Source organism: Micromys minutus, assembly GCF_963924665.1.
Source record: "Micromys minutus genome assembly, chromosome: 22".
NCBI lineage: Eukaryota > Metazoa > Chordata > Mammalia > Rodentia > Muridae > Micromys > Micromys minutus.
In genome coordinates this window covers 14,418,436-14,441,383 of record NC_137957.1, presented here as the reverse complement: position 1 = coordinate 14,441,383, position 22,948 = coordinate 14,418,436, and the positions used below count along the sequence as shown (strand labels likewise).

Below are 22,948 nucleotides of genomic sequence, written 5' to 3'. Positions count from 1 at the left end.
CAAAAATATAAACACGCGTTTTGTGGCTCTTCTGTTTTCTCGGAAAGCCACACCTATAGAAGACGGGTCCTCAAATAATGATGCGCTGTGCCTTCTATTGGAATACTTGTTGGCTTTATCTAAGCAATTAAACCGAGTATTCTGGCTATGCCTAGGAGCAGTCAGATGGCAGATTTCTGCTCTCTCCCACACCATCTTCCCCTATGGCACCAATATCTTTATCGTTCAGTTACTGCAACAGAAATGTACCCCAGTTGCTTTCAGCGAAAAGGGGGGTTTTCTGAAATCATGGCCTTTGGCAGTGCAGGCTCCACTCCAATGTGCCTGAGCCTGGCACTGTCCAAGACCCTGTTTTCTCTGTTTGCACAGTGCTTTCTTTATGTCCTGTTTCTTTCTGCAGATTTCTTGCAGATTTGATGCGGGTAAATCAAACACATCCAAACCTGCTGCTCCCGCTTTTCTTCTTAACTCCAAATTCTTAAACGCTTTCTTAGGGGGACGGAGAGAAGGTATCTTCTGTCTTAAGAATGTTGAATGATCGGGGTTTGAAAAAGGGATTGAGGGCAGGCAGGGGAGGAAGAAATATTTGGGAAATGATTATGATATGCACCAACAGATCTGACATCAGAAAGTCAAAATTATTACTTACTTCATTTCTCTTTCTGCCTCGGCGCATCACAATTAGCCAGTCTTTTTGAAGTCTTTTGCTTGACTGGAATAATTATTGGGCTCAAGTTTTGTATAATATGCTGTCTGTCTGGGGTGGCAGGAATGGCTCATATTCTGAGCCGATAGAAGAATTCAAAACTAGGAAAGAAACGTCACCTGAAATCTCAGGGCCTCTTATCAGAGTCGACATCTGGTATGAGGAAAAAGAAGGTTCCCTTTTGGAGTTCTTAATGGGGGGAAAAAGTAAGACAGAGGGGTGAACACAGTTGATTAGAATTTAAAGTAGAAACCTCAGAGTAAGCAAGCTTGATATCTTGCAGCTCCTAGAATGGAGGGAGGAGAATGGGAGGATATGTTGACGGGGACATTAGCCACCCAGAGGCAGGTAGTAGGTCATATGGTGAAAAAAAAAGGGGGGGGGACTTGTAGAAAATAAGAAAGCCTAAAGCATTAAGCAATTGAAAGGCATAGTTAGGCTCTGGCTCACAGACAGGAGAAAGAGGGAAGAAAGGATAATAGTTAGGCCTTTCTATTAACACAGAAAACAAAGGCAACCTTAAACTCCAGGATGGCTCACAAGGGCTGCACTAGGAAGCAGGAATTCTGGGAAGGCAAAGTATATTATTTTTATCTTTACTTGAATCCACCTTCCTAGGGATGGTCCCCTAGACAGATCTTTGACCTGCCAGAGTGAATTAACTCACAATCAGGGGGTAAGGGGTTATCTCTACCTAGAGGGAGATTTCATTTTTTATTATAACATCAGAAAATGGGAAGCATACAAATTCTTAATAAATAAATAAGTAAATATGTGCAGCTTCACTTCCTGGTACTTCCAAGTGTTCATTGAAGAAAACAGAAGGCAAATATATTAAGTCAGTCTGAGACTCTGGCCTGGACCCAGAGAGATTTTTTTGAAGACCAAGGGGAACTACAGATATCAGCAGATTTGCTCACCCTTCTGAAGTCAGAACAGGGGAAGGAGAATGCTGGGAGGAAAGGCCATGTTGTGCCACTGTAACAGATGAGCAATTTGGGGTCTTTTTTACAGGTGACTTTCTAGCAGCCCAGAGGGGCTGAGGGAAATCACATTTTTATTGTGTTCTCTAGTTTAACACTCTGTGGTGAACCTTCCAAATTGGAAGATCAGATTCTGGGCTTGTAAAAAGTTTACTGCTTAAACTTCTCAAGGGAAAAGACAAAAGGCCAAGAACAATTTAAGGCAGAATGAGAAAAGGAGGACTCTTAACTTTTTTTTTCTAACTTTTGCCTCTGCTGTGCAGCTATGCAAAATACTTTACACAGTGAAGTCTGGACTAGGTGCCTGAGGGCTCAGTAGTTCCACCTGCATCCCAGCCTGAGTTACATCTTCACTTATTGGAGGGTGAGCTAGGCTTTGGTGAAATTCATGAAGCAGTAAGAGGGGGGTTGGTTTGCTCACCCCCACAATCCTCCTCTTCTGCTGTTTCTTTTGCTCTCTCCATACTATTACAAGGGTCTTAGATGATGGGTACTTGTGGCTGAATTCATCCCATGAGATTGACAAAGAATTGTATGGTGTGCAAAGTAGTCCTACTCACACAGGAAATGACAGTTGGTGACAGAAGAGCCTCTGACTGCCAGCTAGAGACCTGAAGTGGGGGTGTGAAAGGTGCAGCTGTCTGAGGGTGAAAGTCCTGGAGGTGCTGAGGGTTTCAATCAGAAAGGTACAGATCTGAGGACACCAACATCATGGTCAGTGGAGCGTTAAAGTAGAAATCCTGATAGCCTCAGAAAGTCACAGTTATAGATCCCAGATAGGGCACCAGTGACAGAGACGACAATGATCTATGGAACTCCAAGTTGAAAAATTAATGAATTTAATGTGATTACCTCTAGGAGTATGAGTGTTACTTTCAGGAGCACAGATACCTCAAAAACAGCTGATCACTGAAAAGCTTACTCCAACATATTAGTAACTCATGCAAGTTGTGACACTGGACCTAACTTTACAACATTTACACAGCTCAAGAACTAGGATCAGTTTTCTATCTCTCAAGATGTTCCTTCTGTTTAGATAATCTTAGGAGTCACAAGGCCTTGGTAGTCTTATAAGCTTTAGGGACTTCCTGAGACTTGTGAGTTGTTTGCCTGAGTCTAAAGGAGACTCCCCCTGTAATGGAATGTTAAGTTAAAACTTTCTGAGTCTTTATTACTCCATCCATCTCCAGGATAGAAATGTTTTAATACGGAAGGCTATTTTAAGATCCAGTGTTTTCTGTGTTCTCTAAACATTATTTTCTGTTTTGAAATTACAGAGTCTGTCATCCCAAGTAGTGGAACATTTCATGTAAAATTGCCTAAGAAACACAGTGTGGAACTTGGAATAACCATCAGTTGTAAGTAAAATGGACTTTTCTTAAAACATAAGTAGGGTTCAAAGATGCTGTAGAATTCTGTTGCCAACAGGTTTACAGGTGTGGTGAATGTTTTACATTTTCTTTACTAGTTCCAGAATTACCATATGAAATTTTGGAACCAGGTGAACAGCCAGCATCTGATAGCTGTGTGAGGGAAATAAGATGCTTCAAGTTCTCTCTGCTGTTGTATTTCTCTATCTATAAAATGGACATAAAGGCTCAGAAGAGAGCTTAGTTGGTCAAGTGCTTGCTATGTAAACATAAGGATCTGAGTAAACAACCCAAGCATTCATGGAAAGAGCTGGGCACAGAAGAATACATTGATAATCTCAGTATTCAGGAGCTTGAGACAGGAGGAGCTCTTAGACTTGCTGTCCAGAAAGTCTGGCTAGATCAGTGAACTCCAACTTCAGTGAGTAATTCTGTCTCAAAAATTAAAAATGTAGAAGGCAATTGAAGAGGTTATCTGGTGTCAACCTCTGGTTTTCACAGGAATGTATACAAATAAACTTGCACACACACACATGCACACACAAATACACACAGAGAGATACATTTACACATACATATATAGAAAGACAGACAAAGACACAGAGATATACATAGGGAAACAGAGAGAGAAGAGAAGAGAGAGGGAGAAAAGAAAACAATATAAATGGAAGTAAGATTTCTATGGCGTATAGGACTAGGTCTCAAGTAAAGTAACATCCATGTACTTTGAATGCTGCCCAGCAAATTTTCTATATTTCTCACATGCCAATGTATAAATTATTAGATGAATAATTAGATAAACAGAAATATACAGATAGGATTCTTTATATTTTTATATCCTACACTGCTGTCTAATGAAGACAAGAAACAATAATTCAAAAATATTTATGTATTTTAGGACTCTCTTTGAGTCTACTGTGTATCTGTAACCCATTACAGATAGGATCCAATTAGAGATACTATGTATCTTGTAACCACATTGTTTGAGCCTGGCTTCTGTATGTCTTTTCTCGGATCAAAATTGTGTCCTCCTGTTTTTTCCGCAAGCACTTTATGTAGTGTCTCCTCAGCCCTCCATTTTTATGGATATTGAACAAATCAAGCTTTGACTTCTATACCTTTTAAGGATAACTATTTACATTAAATGATCAAAGGAAAAGAAAAAAACATGCTCTTAAGTAAACTTGGAGATTGAAGCAGTTTTGGGTGTAATAAGACACTCGTGGAAAGAAGGTGTCTGGAAGACTCCCATTCCACGGCAGGATTGTGTTACAACTGTTTTAATGTCAACGGTGTAAATGCCCACAAGCTGCTCCAGGGAAGTCCTGAGTATTAGCTCGCACAGACAGCTGTGTGAAGTGTGAGCGTAGCTCTGCTCCAGGTGGGGCAGGGACGCACAGGTTCTCACACAGGCCTTTTGCCTCAGAGCTCCAACTGTGCTTACACAGCAACTGTTGAGATCCTGAGCCTCTTTCTTCCCGGGAAATACTATTAATTAGCAAGTCAGGAAAACAGACTTGACTGCAAGAGAAAAACAACAAAAAGGCCAGCTGAGATTTGGATTCACAGCAAGCAGCATGTAATTGCCTGAAGGCCCCGTTCAGGTCCCACACACACAGATCCATTGTGTGGAGTGATGAGGCGTCTTCATCAGTAATGGCTTTCTAAGCCCCATGTCCCCCAAGGAAGAAGCGTTGGAATAAGATTGTGAAGACAAAGTGCTAAGTGGACTAATGCATATATTAAAGATTTTAAAAATGACGAAGAGCAAGAACTGAGAGACCCAAGTGCCCCTCTCTGTAAAAATTAAACATATTAAATGCATATACACATACATATATGTATATCTATACATATACAGTGTAGTATATACACATATGTATATGCATATCTATACATATATAATGTATACATATGCATATGTGCATATATACATGTGTGTACATATATGAATATATACACATGCACACATGTGTTCATTTATATACATATATGTGTTCAGTGCATACATGTAAATATACATATGAATAAATGTATATGTATATATATGACTATATACATATGTACATACATGTTCATACATATATATACATATATATTAACAAAATGAATTGTGAAACCTCAGCACATGGTAAATGGTGATCATTCAAGACTCTACTAATAACCCTGTGAAATTCTTTAAACAAATCTCTAGATAACAAAAATCTATTGTTCACCCCAAAATATATATTATGAAACTCTCAAAGAATAAATTGTAAAATACAGTTTTTAAATATAGCATTCACTACTATTATATTATATTATATTATATTATATTATATTATCAGGAAAAGCAAGCACCATCTTATCAAACACACGTGGGCTCTGAGTGTGACTGAGGCCCTGCATGGTTTACAAAATTTTCTCACCATCTTTGTCCAAAATTCCCCTCCCCCCCCCCCCCCGTTTGGAAGTAGCCCTCCATCATGAGAGTCACACAACCCTCAGTGTGTCCTGCTACACTCCAGACATAGAGTTAAAAAAAATACCACCTCTGAATCTGTATGTGGTGAGCAGTTTCAGGCCAATTTTCGTGGGCTCTTGATAAAAACATTCACAGTACATTAGAACCAGACATTGCTTTTGTTAATGTTATGTTTCTGTAGAGTGACTCAGGATAGTAGTTGAAGCAAGTAAACTAACAGGAACAGCCACACCCTGGTGCCCTCCAACCCCAACCAGGCCAAAATCACAGCTCCCATTGTCCAACAAAGATACCAGCTTGTCAAGTCAGAGGACTTTGGTTGTCTCTGCCCTGTGTGTGTCCTTGTCCCTGAAGACTTTCTGATGCTGACATGTCTGTTGAGCTTTGCAACAGGGATTTTCTCTCCTAAGCCAGACTCAACATTCTGTGAGGATATGTGCTTTCTTTCTTAAACCTCACAGCAGCCCTTCGATGGCCCATTTTACAGAGTAAAACGGTGTGGTTGGGCTGTGTAACTACCAAAAAGATCCAAAGCTAACAAAAGGCAAAACAAAGATCCCAACAAGTTCTGTCAGCCTGAACACTGGCTTTGCTGTCTCCACACCGGTCAGCCCTGTCACCATCTGATTCGAGGAACCTTCCCAGAGCCTAGATCAGAAAAGCAAAAGGCGCCATTCTATGCAGGCAATGAATTGCCTGGCCTCTCTGATGTGACTGAATTCTCTGCAGAAACAAAAGCTTAGTTTTCTTTTTTTCATAAAAATCTTAGAGGAGGGCTCTGTGACAGGCACAGCAAATTTTCCTCTTTCCTGTACAAATCGGCTTCTCCCAGCGAGGGTGATTTTAATGCTTCTGAGATTGCACTGAGGGATGGACAGCACATGTGATCCTGACATGAGAAATGTGAAGTTTTTCCATTGGCAAATCCTAGATGAATGCCAAGAAAAGAAAAATAGATGACCATAATGTACTGTTTGGGAACCCAAATGCACCTTATATTTCCTAAGGGCTCAAGAATTGGTTGCATCCACAACTCGGGGTCTATAAGATTGAGGATGCAGCTCAAGACAGTAGGATTAGCTGAAAGCTAAGAATGAATTAGTCCGTGAGATAACTTCCCCTGCTCAGTGAAACCAAGTGTCTCTCCAAAAACCTCTCAGAAGCTTATGAGCTTCTACCTTCAAAAGTGAAAGCTAGATACGTCTGTAGAACAAGGGAATGCATCTAAATTCTGCAGAAAAGGAACGAAATTGGATGCTTCCTGACTTCTTTGTGGACACTGTTGGCACAGGCGTGCTAGAGCGAATAGCAAATGCTGATCTTCCAAAGATTATTTGTAAGAAACTATGTTGGACGAACGAAGAGGCAGGAAAGATATATGGCCATGTAGATGACCTAGCAAGGAGAAGAACAAACCCCCATGATTCATCATAACACAGTGTAAACAGAGAATGGCTGAGATTGAAAGATAAAATAGTATGCTATTTCCCAAGTGGAATCAACCAAAGCTGAAAGTGTGCATTCCTCAAAGGGATGTGGAGATAGGTCCCCAATAAACCAATCATTGATGGAACTATTCATAAAACATAACAATGCAGCACACTGAAGTATGCAGTGTTTGTCTGCAAACTCAGGACCAATGAGAAGCTATGGCTTACTACCCCTGCACGGTATCACCAGAGACTGCTATGTTCCATATTGCTAGCTTCACGTATGAAAACTCAAGTCTGGCTTCTACCGAAAGAAATTGCTTTCACACTATCAAATCACAAATGAATCACCTCAAAGGCAGGAATCATCTCTGTTTGCATCTGGGGAAACGGGAAATTGAAGACTTACTCCTGCACAATTTCCAGCCAAATTTTATGAACTCGAAATTTTGACATGGGTAAAAAGGAAGAGCTGTCAAGATGGCTCAGTTGTTAAATTCTTGCCTATCAAGCACAAGGACCTAAGCTCTATACTCAGAATCCACGTAAAAATGCAGGGTATGGCATCATGCACCTAGAATCCCAACCCTGGAGAGATGGAGACCCCTGAAGTTTGCTGGGCAGCCTGTCTATTTAAATTGGTTAGCACCAGGTCAATATGAGACCCTCTCAAAATAGGTACGGGACATAACAGATGGTGACACATGAGTTTGTCCTCTGACTTTCACATAGACACAGACACATAGACTGCACACACACACACACACACACACACACACACACACACACACACACATTGAAACATATGCATACATTCTGAAAATCATTACAGTGTTCCCTTGTGAGGTTCAGGAATATCAACTTTGTAATGCTATCTAAATTTATGGTTGTGCTGAGTCCTGAGACATCTTGGAGGTGACACACGTATCACTGCCTATGTGCCTGAACAGTGACATTAGAGACATAAGTGGATCTTCAGTTAAGATTAGTTTTATTTAGTGTGAGTTAGAACCAGGCACTACTGAGTTTAACCTTCATAATGTCACACACAATAGCACAATGTCAGCCTCTCGCCTCCCTTTCAGATCTATTTCGCCAGTTGGATTGAGATTCCAAGGAAGTACTACTATTGTTTGTCTGTGGTTTTTCAGAGCATGATCTTTGCTCTTCCTTTGTAATAATGGGTCACCCTCTTGACCCATTTATTATCGTCAGTCAGTCACCACCTTCCCCCATCCAGTGGAATGCTGGTATGGCTACTTCAGTAGAAGTGACATCTCTGATGAGAGAACGCCTCAGGAGATGTAAGGAGCTCTGCCCCCCCCCCAAATCGATTTCTCTGAGATCTCACAGCCAGAGCCTGGTGCAGAAATGCCTAGCCCATAGTTGGTGTTCTGGAAATCTGTGCTAAGTAAGGGCATGGCTCCGCAGACAGTTCCAAGCAAACCTGAAGAAGCATTGGGCTCTGCAGACAATTCCAATCAAACCCGAAGCATTGAGTGATCATGTGTTACTCTTTCTGGAAGAGTCATATATCTGAGCAAGATCAGATCAGTAAAGCCAGTGACAAATGACAGATTGAAGGCTTCCTGTAAACACTGGAGAGGGAAAGTGAGTTCAGTGTGGCCAGATAATAATAACAATAATCTCTTCTGCAGTCAGGGTGCCTCTGTGCACAGCTCTAAGCACTTTGACTGTGATGACTCACACAATGCTTTCAATAGAAACTCTCAGGTAAAGATTGTGACTCTCCTTATGTTGCAGAGAAGTCCCCAAGCAATCAGCCCAGCAGTGTTAGAGCCAGGGCTTCAGTTTTGGCCAATACTACCATCATGTGTCATTTCTTAATCATCATACAACATTGTCCTTCTCTTTTTCTATTACCAAAGCTGAGTGTCTATATAAAATCTATTAATATTTAATAGTAGTGATCTGATTGGTAGGCTTTAAAGCCCTGTGAACCTGGAAGCATATGCTTGGCTTGGTGTTTTTAAGGCAGAGAAGAATCTGGCATTGAGGTGGGAGGCATAACCAGCTACTAAACTGCCTGAGGACTCACTGCCACATCTGTGTGCCTGGTAATGACAGAGACAGAGCCCATCCAGGTCTGCGCACACTTCCGTGTTCAATAGCTTCCTTCCAGTGCGCATCTGCCACGAAGAACCTTTGATGTTTCAGAAATGGGTGTAGTTGAAAGAGAAAGGGAGAATCTGTAAGACAAAGGTGGCTACCAGGTACCTCTGGTATATGAACCATGTGAAGTTTCTTCCAGGAAAAACAGTGTGGGATTGTCCTCTATGCCAGGGTACCATCTTCTTCTCTTGCAGAAAGGGGAGATTTAATGCATCTTCATGCTTCTTCTGTTGCTGGTTTTCTGTGGGTCACTTCAGAGGAATCTGAACCTTTTTAATTAAAAATAAATATCTTACATGTTACTTGATGTTAATGACAGGCTGGCAGAGCACTGTGCAAACTCACTGATGGATACTAGATGAATAATGCTTTTATTTGATAAATATTAATTTGTGTGTGCGCATGCGTGCCCAGAACTAACTTTATTATAGACTATGATATGAGCAAAATTGGTAAATGTTCTGTGTCTGTGGATAATTCATACCAAATCATTGAGTAAGGGTTTGAATAGTAAGCTAACTGTGGTGGACGGGCTGCTCTGCATCCTTTGCTTTGAGCTAAAGATAGCGATTAAACGAAATCTCATTAACCTTTACTCAGGACTAATTGCAACAGTGGATAAGGTATTGGGGGCGTTGATTTTTCTTTAAATATGATGCTGAGATGTTAAACCATCTGTTCTTATGCATAAACATTTTCCTGGGATTCAGATGGGGTTATAGGATAGGACATGGTTCTGTGATTGTTATGGGATGATCAGCCTGTTTATAATAAGATCTTACTTCAGGGACCTCTTAATGTTTTCTCAAAGGAAACTCTTGCAAACTTCAGGCTGGCAAAATATCTTCTCTCAGACACCACTTGCCTTTGACACAAACGTTGATATCCTAAATGAAATCTAAATTTTGTAAAGAAAGATGATTTCTTTGTGCTTCTCTGGGCTGTGTGGCTCATAGCCACGGTTAATTCTAAGAAAGTTTCTTTCAAAAGGTTTTTTTTTTCTTATCAAATGGAAGTACTACCCCCAAAATTATAAAGGTCACTGTGACTGATAATAATTTTTTGTGCATCTTAATAGGAGCTATATGTGTATGCTTAGCAAATATATATATACACACATGAATTTGGCTAACTAGTAAAGTATTTACTACAGTAACAAAGTAAGCACTCACATCCCAAAACACTGAAGAGCTTTCTAGGTATAAATTTGTGAACAGGACATAAAGATTTATGTAGCTCACCCTCCGAAATGATTCCTTCTGGAAAGCATGAACTTCAAAGCTGTGATTACTGTCCTATATCCTTCCCAGTGCCCTTGTATAACATGATGAACTCCAGCCAACAGTGGTCCCTCCTTACCAGAGAGGCTCGGAGGAAGGGGTGGGAGGCTCACATTCGGTACCACTAAACCAGCTACTCTAAATTGACTAATCGTCCTGTGGAAGGAACAACCTTTCAGGTCACTGACCTAAACCAGCCTAAACCCACTGATCAGCTCACCAACTGCTTTTCCCAATTGCCAATTTAAATGGCCACTTTCACATGAATATCTTTTGCAGATACAATATGCATAGTCTCCAGCCATTTGGTGGTTGTTTTGATTTACATATAAACTCTCACTGGTGTTGAAAGTGTCTGTCTCAGATGAATCTTGGATATCAAGATGTGATTGTTCACTCTATCTTCTTCATTACAGCGCCATCCAGTAGGAAACCAGGGGACCCTCTTGTCATTTCAGATATCAAGAAAGGCAGTGTGGCACACAGGTAAGGTGTTTTCTCATTTACCTGTTCCTTCAGTCCGACCATGTGTTTCTTCTAACCAGAGAACTCACAGCCAAGAGATGCTGACTGGCTTACTCACAGCCTTATGCTTAGCTAGTTTTTTTATACGGTCCCAAACTACCTGCCTAGGGAAAGGTGGGATTCATAGTAGGCTGGACACTCCTAAGCCAATTAATAATTGAGAGTCCATTGCATATAGATCCCCAGGAAGGCCTGATCTGGGCAGTCTCTCTGTCTGTCTGTCTGTCTGTCTGTCTCTCTCTTTCTCTCTCTCTCTCTCTCTCTGTCTCTCTCTGTCTGTCTGTCTCTCTCTCTGTCTCTGTCTGTCTTTCTCTGTCTGTCTCTGTCTCTCTGTCTCTCTCTGTCTGTCTCTCTGTCTGTTCCTCTGTCTGTCTGTCTCTGTCTGTCTGTCTCTGTCTCTGTCTCTGTCTGTCTCTGTCTCTCTGTCTCTCTCTGTCTCTCTCTCTGTCTCTCTCTGTCTCTCTCTCTGTCTCTCTCTCTGTCTCTCTCTGTCTGTCTCTCTGTCTGTTCCTCTGTCTGTCTGTCTCTGTCTGTCTGTCTCTGTCTCTGTCTCTGTCTGTCTCTGTCTCTCTGTCTCTCTCTGTCTCTCTCTCTGTCTCTCTCTGTCTCTCTCTCTGTCTCTCTCTCTGTCTCTCTCTCTGTCTCTCTCTCTGTCTCTCTCTCTCTCTCTCTCTCTCTCTCTCTCTCTCTCTCTCTCTCTCTCTCTCTCTCTCTCCAAAAGGAGCTCTGGCAAAGTTTTATTAAGGGAAAACTTTGTTTACTTGCACCAGTCTGTTCTGGCTTCTAATAACAGAATCACCTGGGTCAATGACAGCCAGTATTTCCCACTCGTTGTGCCCAATTCAATAGCATTGCCACCGTAGTGATGGACACCAGTTTTAACCAACATGGTGTAGTATTCTATTTCAGATTTCCTCAAAGCTGGGCAGTTCTTGTCGAGGATAACCAACTTTGCTTTACCTTGTCTGATCATCTTCAGAGTCTGTTTGTACCCCAGCATGTACTTTCCACATTTCATAACAAACTGGAGCCTAGAGTTGATTTGTTTTTCCATGCAATGGGGAGAAAGTGGGCAAGGAATCCATCCCACCCACTTGCCATCCCAACTTCCTATCTATAGATGGGAAAGCATCGATGGATGCTAAGAGAGATTCTATTATCTATCACAGGTGATCCAGTAAAAAAAAAAAAAGAGAGAGAGAGAGATTGAATATTAGGAAACAGTGAGTAGACTCTGACCTAGACATGATACATAAAGGCAAGTTCTAGGCCGAACACATATATTATCTATTCTCACTCCTGCTACGGCTGTATTATGAAGCTTGCAGACTTCCAACAGATCTGCAATTGGTGCAGTAGCAACACTGGACTCTCTGAGGCCATTTTCCAAATAGTTATGTCAGATTGTTCCCTCCTCCAGCCACAGCAAGTTTCCAGGTGCAGTGAAGAAAGAGCCAAAACCCTAGACTTTGGTTCTCAAAAACCCGTCTTGCCTTCTTTCAACCCGAAGCTGTCTCCTCAGAGTCGATTACCACACATCAATAATGGGTATCAAGATTGAGAGGGACGTTAGGATATTTGGGTGTCTGGTACCCAGTACCCCCTAAGGAGCTAGACTTCCTGAGTAAATAAATACCTAGGTTAAATTGAAGAAAACATAAGGAAAATATTCTAACAATATTCAGTTTAACAGCATAGCATCCATCTCAAATAAGAGTGGGAAAAATAGATGTTAGTCAATAAGGTATAATTTTAACACAGTGCAAGAGCTTTGGCTCTGGTGGTCACGTGAACACAATATGATGCCCAGTGCCTCTTGAAATGGCCTGAGTAAGTGCTCCTCCTGACTCGTGTGATATTGTGCTCCTATCTACAGAACTGGAACTCTGGAACTCGGAGATAAATTGCTTGCAATAGATAACATCCGGTTGGACAACTGTTCCATGGAAGACGCGGTCCAGATCCTCCAGCAGTGTGAAGACCTGGTGAAGCTCAAAATCCGCAAAGATGAAGATAACTCAGGTACTGACAGCATCCTTATTCATACGACTGACTTTCTAACTGCCTGTCCGTCAGAGATAATAAATCTTGATGCTTTCCAGGTAGCAGCTGACTAATAATACCCTAGCAGTGTTTCATATAGTCGTAAGTGTCTGAGTGTTGAGCGGGTTTTAAATGATGCTTGCAAATTTTATGACTAAGATATTTTTATAAAAACTATATTAACAAATCTTAAATATAAATACTACCCTAAAGCAATGGAAGTGGTCATTTCCAAGAGGTTTGTTTTTTGGTTTGGGAGAATTTTCGGTATATATATAAAACCATGGTGAATGTTGTATTTTTAGCTTTATATTTGACTAGTTTATATACCCTTAATGTTTTTCTTTGTTATTTCAGTGATTTAAGTAGCATTGATAATATAGTCTTCTATCTCATGACTTTATTTAGATTTCATGGCTTTATTTAGATTTTTGTCTTTCTTTGAATTATTTCCTTAGAAAACCTCTCTAAAACCAGGATTACTGAAAGACAATAAAAAGGAAATCCCTCCCACATTCTGCCCCATGTTTTTTAAAGGATCAGATTCATTCTAGGGGATTCAGTGATGTGTAAGGAATAATGTGTGAGCAATGCTTCTCAGACCCTGGTATGCCTCAGTCTCCTGGGGAGCTCTGGAAACACATGCCCTGGGCACTGTCTCCAGGTCAAGTCCAGGATTCTCCTGGAGGCAAACGTTACGGCACTGCTGCCAGTAATGCAGGAGGCATGCGTTTCATAGCCCTGCAGTAATGCAGGAAGCTCTGCAGTAGATGCCCTTTTATCTGCTCCCAGTCATATAACTGAATGAAATGCCCACTTGCCATGATAACTCACAATATTGAAGTTCTAGAAATCTGTATCATACCACGTAATTTAAAAGGTTTCCAACTGTACAATAAAGTTAAGAACTGTTCTGTGAATGTGGGTCTATGGATTACAGTCTCAAGTCTTTGTTTCCCTTAATTGTATGTACAGTATATGGTTTGATGCTTCTATGTTGGGATTTTTTTCCCCCATTTCTGAGACAAGATGTCTAATTAAAACAATTGGAGAAAGGATGTATTTGAACTCATGGTTTCAGAGGTCTCCATTTATGGTTGTGTGGCTCCATTGTTTATGGCCATGGTGAGGTGGAGTGCTCGGCAGTGAAGAATCAGGAATGCAGACAAGAAAGGGCCAGGGACAAGTAATAGCCGCCAAAGAGATGCCCAATATTCTGTTTCTACACTCAACTCCAATTCCTGTTGGTCCGAGCATTATAAACATATCAAAGGATGATCCCGTTGGTATGATTACTATTAGTAATGTCATGATTCGATTGCCACTCAGTACTTCTACTAGCTGAAGTCCAAGCCTTCAACAAACAGGAACCTGGAGCCGGCATGGCACAGAGTCCATGTCTAATTCCCACCAAGCATATCACTTCTGACTTCCCTAGGACCCGTAGCCAACTCAAGTTACAAAATGTGCTCAGTCTATCTCTAAGAATTCCCAAAGTCTCAGAAACACTAGCAAGCATGGCACAAAAGCCCAAGCCCATTCTCCTCTGAGACCACGAAGCAGCAAAATCAGCATCACAGAATGGCAGTTAGGTTCTTGGCCAATGTGAGCGGAGACTGGAGCTACGTGGAGCACAGCTGCAGCTGAGTGTTTGTTAGCTGAGCTCAGAGAAACACTTTCCTTGGCAGCCTGTGCAGGAAAGGTACCCCGGAGTGATCGGCTGCAGTCTGAGTCTTTCAAAGGCTTTGCATTTTTATGCCCTTGAGCCACTGATGGGAACTGCGCAGTTCCTGAGAAGCCACCAAAGCATCTTTGTTGTCCCAGTGCAAAGTACTCGGCTGTTTGTTGTGATGTGAGTCTGTCTACTCAACGAGCTCACTCCTTTCAGCCTTAGAGAGCTCCCCCTCCCTGTTTTTGTTTTTAAGTTAAAACTCCAAGTTGTTCCAAACCCATCTGCCCGGGCTTCTCCTCCTGACTCTCATTGTAAATCCAGATGAAATCAATGAGCAATGTCCATGCAAATCTAAATTCTGTGCTATCTCAAAATGTGCCCTATTGGATTCGTCTATAACTTTAAATTGGGCATCTCACAAAGTATCGGGGACATGGTAAACAGTACAGACATGTTATTTGTCTCCCATCTTGGAGGGTCCTCAAGTCTATCTGAAAACTCATGAGCGGTTAATAACCCCACCATCCCCCAAACTGCCTCATATACTCTCCTTCCTTACAAAAGTTTAAGTTTTTTTTAAAGCCTTTTCTCCAAACTTTTCCAAGTTCCTCTCACAAATCATGTCCAAAGGTAGACATTGCACAGGTAGAAAGACACAGAACTACTTTACTTCTGAGCATCTTTCTCCTTTCGGTCGTCATCTCCTGTCACGGCAACAGAACACCTGATAACAAGAACAACTGGACACAGCAAGGGTTGGTTATCATTCTTGGTTTCAGTCCAGGGTCAGCTGGCTGGGTTATTTCTGGACTGTGGTGAGATATACTCATGGCCGAAAGGCATAGTGGATCCACACCGCTCACCTAACAGCAGTGAGCAAAGACAAAATCAGAAAGACAAAGAGAGTCCCTCCAATGCCATTCTAGTGGAATACTTTTCCCAACCAGACTCAGCCTCCTATGAGCTGACTCAGTCTGAACTCGCCAGTCCGTTAATCCATTGGTGAAGGTGCTGCACCTGGGGCCCACCCTTCGGTCAGTAGTACCAGCCTCTTGGTGGGTGGAGCCTTCAGTGTCTAAGACTGTTAGGGGAGATGCTTAACAGTCAAACTGAAATACTTTCCACTTTTGTTTGATTTTTTTTCCTCTTTAAAACAAACATATTTAACTGATACAGAAAATGGACTGTCCATATTAATGAAGTAACATCATGTTTAGATATGTGGACACATTATAAATTATTCAAATCAGTTTAAACATATCTACTTCCTCAAATATTAATCATTTCTTTGTTAGCTTTCAAAATCTTTTCTTCTGCCTTTAAAAATGCTACTGTCATTTGAAGGGTGAAGAGGGCAATAGTGATTTACTTTTACTAGGGTAAAATTGAATTTTCAACAACTTCATGGCTTACTTTTCCTAGCTCTTAAAGACCTGTTTTACTTTTCAGGTTTGTGTGTGTGTGTGTGTATGTGTGTGTGTGCCTGTATGTGTGTGTGTGTGAGTGTATATGTGTATGTGAGTGTATGTGTATGTATGTGTGTGTGTGTACATGTGCAGGTGTGTGTGTGTGTGTATGTGTGTGTGTGTGTGTACATGTGCAGGTGCCCAAATTGGGGAAATGAAAGTATCAGATCTCCTTGACTAGAGTTAGAAGGAGTAGTGAGCTTCCCAACATGGGTACTGGAAACTAAATCTGAGAGAATAATGTGTGCTCTTAACTGCTGAGCTGTCTTCTCTGCCCCACTTTACCCAACTTTTGATTTTCCTCTCTGTAATTAACAGCAGATTTTTATCATGTACATCCAATTCTGCTTTCATACAAAAACTACAAAGAGACTTTGATGTGTTTCTAAAATGATAAAGAGCGTGGGGGTTATGTTTTATGGAGGTGCAGACAGGTGTGGGGGAAGGGGATGCCTCAGTGGGCCCAGCCACAGGGTGGTAGAGTATAGAATAGAATTTGTTCGTGGCGAGGGGAGTTAAGAGACAGAGAGTAAAGGCAGAGAGAGTAGAGAAGTAGAGGCCAGCCATGAGCACGTGGAGAGAGAAAGGGAAGGGATGGGGAGAGAGCAGAAACAAAAAGGGAAGAGCAAGAGAGGAACAGGAGAGGAGGGAGCAGACAGCCCCTTTTATAGTGAATCAGGAATGCCTGGCTGTTGCCAGGTAACTGTGGGGTGGGGCTTAGACAGAATGCTAACATACTTTATAACATACTGACACCAACATGTTTATTTATCTTACCTATGTGAGGAAGCACATACAATAGGAACCCTTCATGTTGCCTCCTGATGCCTTGGGTGATGGTCTGGTACTATGTATTCAAATGCTAAATTCTAAGCCCCAAGATCTGTTACCCCCCCCACCAGCCTCTCTTATATAAACCTTGCTCCCCAATTTAAAATTAATTGGTTAATAAAAGGCTAGAGCCCCGCATCTGCCAAGCTTACCCCGCCATCCCTTTTGCAGGAAGGAGTGTCTGGGAAGGAAAATTCATTGGCTAAGCCTCCAGGCCTTTAGGTACCTCATTAAAATGGAGATCTGTCTTAAGCCTACATGACCTATGGTCACATCCTCTACCTGCAGAGGGGCTGGGGCATTGCCCTTATGTGACTGATGGCCACGGTTTTATGTAGGGCTGCAGCTAGTGATGGGGTGGGGCTGGTTTTTTGGGAATCAAGCAAAATGCCTGCTGTCCCTTTTAGGGTCACCGGGGTTTCAAGCCTCCTCAACCAGGAACTAGGGTGTGTAGTCAAAATAAATATTTTTTTATTTTATTTATACGAAGTGTGGTATGGGACAGTTTTGTCCATCCTGTAAGAAGGCCATAGTGGAGAAGAGGCATTTACACCATGGGGTCAGAAGAATGTGGCTCATGCTACTAACCTCATGGTAGACTCACGGTCACAGAAAGGCCACTGGACACAGTACAGCTTCCAGCAGCACGCCCCAGTAACCTACCTCCTCTAGCCTGGTCCCGCCGACTACACTACTTTCCAGAACCTCACAGAGCAGTTCCACCAGCTGAGAGACTGACCCCCAGGAGCCAGAGGAAGGTATTTTACATTCAGACTGCAGCACGAGTAAGCTATTTTTTTCTGATTTTTTAAATTTTTACATCTGTAGCCAGAATATAAAATAAATACAGGGGCTAGGGGAACAGTAACACCAAGAAGGTATCCATTGTTTGAGACTGCTCCATGGCGTTGCTTTGTATATTTTATGACCGACTATAGAGAGACAGAGTGATCCAGTCAGTTGGTTAAGGTCGATCTTAAATGCAACATGTGTATGTCTCATATACGAATTACTTAACATTTTAATCTCATCCGAACTGCATCACGATATTTTGCCTGGTGCCGGGAAATAGAGAGGCAAGGAGGTGGAGTCCAAGTACCACCTTCATGGACACGTCTTCAACGACTGAACTTTCTTCCTTTGCGCCCCAGCTCCTAAGGTACCATCATGTCCTAGCGATGGCGCAGACTAATAACCAGTTAAAACTAGAAGCCCTTAACATGGGTGCCTTTAGGAACATTTATCATTAGAATAACACTAATCAATAAAAAAAAAAATTGTCAGTGTTCTAGAATCTTCTCACACCTAATTCAGAATAGGTCTAGAGGTGATAGTCCCGCCAAGCCATATATTTAACGTGTCTATCTTCAGTAAAAGAAAAGGAATGAAAAAAAATTGTTACATTCATTGATAGCATTGGGAATGTGATTATATACAAATGTAATTGGTATCCAGCATTTTAAATGCACACCGGACTCTTCTCATTGTCTCTCAAGCACTGATTTATCTATGCCGAATTCGCATCCTCTCTTTTGGAGTTTGCTTCTGCTCTCTTGCTTTGGGGAACTTATTTCATGAAAAGGCTAAAGCCTCCTCCGGCATCGACCAGGCTCTGTCCTGAGGAAGAGGCAAAGCCCTGAGGAAAAGCCGACTTAGCATGATTTGCACAGCTATGCAACTCTCCGCTCCCTCCCTTGCCGAGCGAGAGAGCCCACCCGGGGAATGAACATGGTATCCAGAGCTGGCCTCTGTCCAGTTTCAAAGCCAGCTCTGCAGACGGGTGGGCGGGGCTTACAGAAACAGAGGCTGACTGCTGGGAGAGCCCCGCCCCGTTCTCAGCTGCTGATCTCATTTGGCTTATGCCCCGCCCCTTTACATCTACTCCTATAATCAATCCCTAGGCTTAATATTTATGGGAACCATCAGGCTGATTAAATATGTTTTTAATTCTTTTAAAAATTTAAATCTTTTCATTGGAAGACATCGCATGTATACCCCCCAAAATATAACTATAAATGTTACTGTGAGGGGTATATTTACTAAAACCATGTCTTCTCAAACTGATGTATCAAAACATAAACTCACTCAGACATGGTTGAATAACAGACACCATCTTTTTATTATTTATTTACCTTACATCCCAATCTCAGACCCCTCCCTCCCAATTATACCCTGCCACCCCCTTCCCTCACTCCCCCTTCCCTTCTTGCCCCACCTCCTCCTTTACCATCCTACCCTGGCACATCAAACTGAATCAAGACTAGGCACATCCTCTCCCACTGAGGCCAGATAAGGCAGCCCAGGTAGGGGAAAGGGATCCAAAGGCAGGCAACAGAGTCTGAGTCAGAGACATCCCCTGCCCAGTTGTTAGGGATCCCGCATGACGGCCAAGCTGCGCAACAAATAGCCATTTAAAATTATCATTTGGTTATCAGTTTGGGAGAACTGGCACATTCCTGCAATTCTCTTCCCTCCTAAGATTGAATGATGATTTTGGGGGCTGGGAAGATGGCCCAAGAACTCTAGAGACCCTCATAAGTGCCAGGTGGGTGTGGGAGCTCACTTGTAATTTTTCCCACACGGTGGAAACTGTGCATCTCCAGTCAAGCTGCTGATCAAGATTAACCACTTTGGGGGACTCTGGATTTAACTAAGAGAACAACTGAAGGTGTTTTCTGACACCAACCTTGGGCCTCCACATGCATGTGGACAGGCATCCACATATCCGTATGCACACACACACATCTATCATATAAAAACATGCATATATTCACATATGCATCCCACACTCACAACCCATGAAAGATGGAAAAGGAAAATACAATTTAAAATAGTGGATTCTTTCCTATGTAAAGTAAGACCCGACCTCAGTTTGAAGTTCAAATCCACACACTTCAGCTGGGTAAGTGTTGGCAAACTTACCCTGTGAGATTTCACACCACATGTATGTGCACATAGGGCTGTGCACCGTCCTTCCAAAGGCGGTGTTACTTAGAGGAGTTAGTAACTGGCCATCAACACTCAATCAACTGGGGTCTGTTTTTATTACTATAATGATCTCCTAAAATCCCTTCCCCTCCATCTTGGTCCTCACTCTAGATATGACTTAGCAGAATAGGAACATTGCTCCTTAGACTAGTCCCTGGTTCTTAAAATTTGGTCTTGTGTTTCAACTGAAGGCATCCTAGTGAGCCGAGAGCACCAAATAGTGACTGTTCTTTCATCTCCGTGGTTTTAAATGATGATGTGCCCGGGCGGGGCGATCTCTACAGAGCCTAGGAATCTTGCTCATACCAAACCTGGGCTCCCCAATGCTCTGGATGTTTTCCATTTCTTTCTTAACTGCCTGATCCTGTCTTCCCATCATTCCCGCTTTCTTCCTGGGTCCCAGGAAATTAAGCACGATTGGTGGAACTTGGTGCCCTAGGCTAGGCAGTACTGCATCCCGGGTAAACAAGCGGCGCTTCAGACTATCATCCTCTCTTCCAGAGCCTCATGGCTCTGCCATGCATACCACGACATGGTTGGATCATCACACATCCTAGTTGTTGGTTTTCAGTCATGCTAGGGCACTTTAGGGTCTGTGGGGTACCAGGTGTTTCTCTGGGGGGACTGCCGGTTCTTAAATGATGAGGATATGAATTCCAGCCTCAAGTCAGTCAACACCAAATGGGAGAAACAATAAACATTAGTAATTTACAAGTATGGTGACAGGGCCATGGAGATGGTCAGGGAATGGAGGACCCGAGTTCAGTGTTCAGCACTCTGGTAGAAAGCTGAGCACAGCGGTGTGCACCAGTAACACCAACTGGGGTGACAGTCACAGGGATTCCTGAGTCTTGATGGCAAGCCGGTGCTAGCCAGATTGTCAAGTCCAAGGTTCCTCGAGAAATCGTGTCTCAAAAGAGAAGGTGGAAGACAACTGAGGAGGGCACAAAACATCTATTTCCAGCTTCCACACGCACACACATACGTGCAGGCAGACGTACACACACACAGAGGAATGTGACAAACGGCTATGTGAATGCACATAGTAGGTCAACACTTTGTGAAGGCTCCTCCTCTTAATTGAAGGAAGTAGGTCACTATGGCCATACCCTCAAAGATTATACTGTGAGATGAACACCCTTCTCCTCTGTATACTGCGTTTCCCATGATCTTCTCTGCCTGAGTGCATGGCTTCAAGGGGCTGGACCCTCTGAAACAATGAGCCAGAGTAAACACTTCCTTTGTGTTGTTCCCACAGCCATTTTCTCATAGTGACTGATACTTCACAAGATGACAAGAGTGTAGAAGCATCTATTTTTGCTCAGGAGGCTCAAGAAAAAGAGTCCCACAACTCTGATCTAGAGAGGGTTTATTTGTGGGGCAGAAAGCCAGAGAGAAGGTGACTGGTCCCAGTAGGCTGATGTGAAGGATGTAATAAGAGATGACATGGAAAGGTATCCTAGAATATCATCACAGGAAGAAGTTTAAAATTGACCCCCAAGGCCAATGGGGAGAGCTGCTACAGCACCTTGCATGGGGAACAACTCCAAAGGAACTACTTAGAGACCACACTGCTAGATCCTTAGTGGCTAGATCCATAGAATGTGAACTCCATAGAAATGACTGTGAACTCCAAACCTCCAAACTGACCTCACAGCTGGATTCACAGCTGAATTCACAACTAGGCTCACAGCTGACCTCACAGCCGGACTCATGGCTGACCTCACAGCTGACCTACAGCTGGACTCACAAGTAGACTCACAGCTAACCTCACAGCTGGACTCACAACTAGACTCACAGGTGACCTCACAGATGACCTCACAGCTGGATTCACAGCTGATCTCACAGCTGACCTCACAGCTGACTTCACAGCTGGACTCACAGCTGATCTCATGGCTGACTTCACAGCTGGACTCATAACTAGACTCACAGCTGACCTCACAGATGACCTCACAGCTGGACTCACAGCTGACTTCACAGCTGGACTCACAGCTGACCTCATGGCTGACTTCACAGCTGGACTCACAGCTGACCTCATGGCTGACTTCACAGCTGGACTCACAGCTGCTCAGCTGGAGATTCCACAAATATTTTCTATGAACATCAGCTTCCTCATCTACAAAGATCCATTCAATATCTACCCTCTATGGCTGCCTTAAAGGTCAAAGGGAGTAATTACTATGTCTTAGCAATAATGTTTATACCATGCAGAACCCAGTGAGTGCTATTAACAGCCACTGTAGGAGAAAATTAATTTTTATTTTGTGATAGACAAATGTTTACAAACACTTGGATCTTTGGGTATTTTTCTCCCTTTAGAGGCATTTATGGTGTTGTCTTCAGAAGCACATAGGACTGTAACTGAGCAGGGCAAAGGAGGAGGCTCTTGTCCAAGACTGCACATCAGTGGCTGCCACTTAGTCCCCGGGTACACAAAGATGTGCATAACTCTCTTGTCCAGGAACCCACTTTTCTCAAGACTTTGTACTGTGCCGATGCCTTGTCTGCTGAACAGGCAGCTGCTTGTTGGTACGATCTGTGATTCTAGCCCTCTGCCTTCTTCATGGGTTCTCATGTGTGTGGAGAAATATGTCCAAGCCTTTGACTGTCCTGTCTATAACAAACTCTCTCTGCTTATTGGATAATATGATCTTACGCAAATTTAGCCATTACCTTGCGTCTAATCTGCTCTTCAAAGTCTGGACTTTCTTATTTGTCTGTTTTCAGCTTGTTTATTTGTTTGTGTATTTGACCAGGCTAAGTTAGTTGTAGTAGCTTTACTGCTGAAACCGAGACTGGAGAAGAGCAATGAGCTGTTCTGTGAATCTTAGCTGTGCTTTGAGCACTGGAAGAAACTCTGTGTCTCCTGATAGTTTTCATGTAGTCACGGCACCCAAATGAGCACACCCGAGAATCACGCGGAGGACCGTTCCTCTGGAGTCTGTGGTGGTTTCAGATCTGGAAAGGCATGACATTTCTAACCAGTGCCCAGACAATGACAAAGCTGCAGGTCCTAAAATGGCGTTTAAGACTTAGAAAGGATCACTTTGGTAAAGA

The 22,948-nt window shown here is 42.6% G+C and overlaps 1 protein-coding gene across 13 annotated transcripts in view; it reads left to right on the top strand.

Moving 5' to 3' along the window:
- GRIP1 (glutamate receptor interacting protein 1) overlaps positions 1-22,948 on the top strand; it is a gene marked incomplete at its 5' end in the record, with an annotated part of 570,261 nt that overhangs the window by 502,520 nt on the left and 44,793 nt on the right. For all 13 annotated transcript variants that reach the window (XM_080935612.1, XM_080935622.1, XM_080935620.1 and 10 more), the window contains 3 exons: positions 2,967-3,047; positions 10,783-10,852; positions 12,768-12,913. In XM_080935612.1, coding sequence (XP_080791738.1) covers positions 2,967-3,047; positions 10,783-10,852; positions 12,768-12,913 — 297 coding nt within the window. The remainder of the gene's footprint in view (positions 1-2,966; positions 3,048-10,782; positions 10,853-12,767; positions 12,914-22,948) is intronic.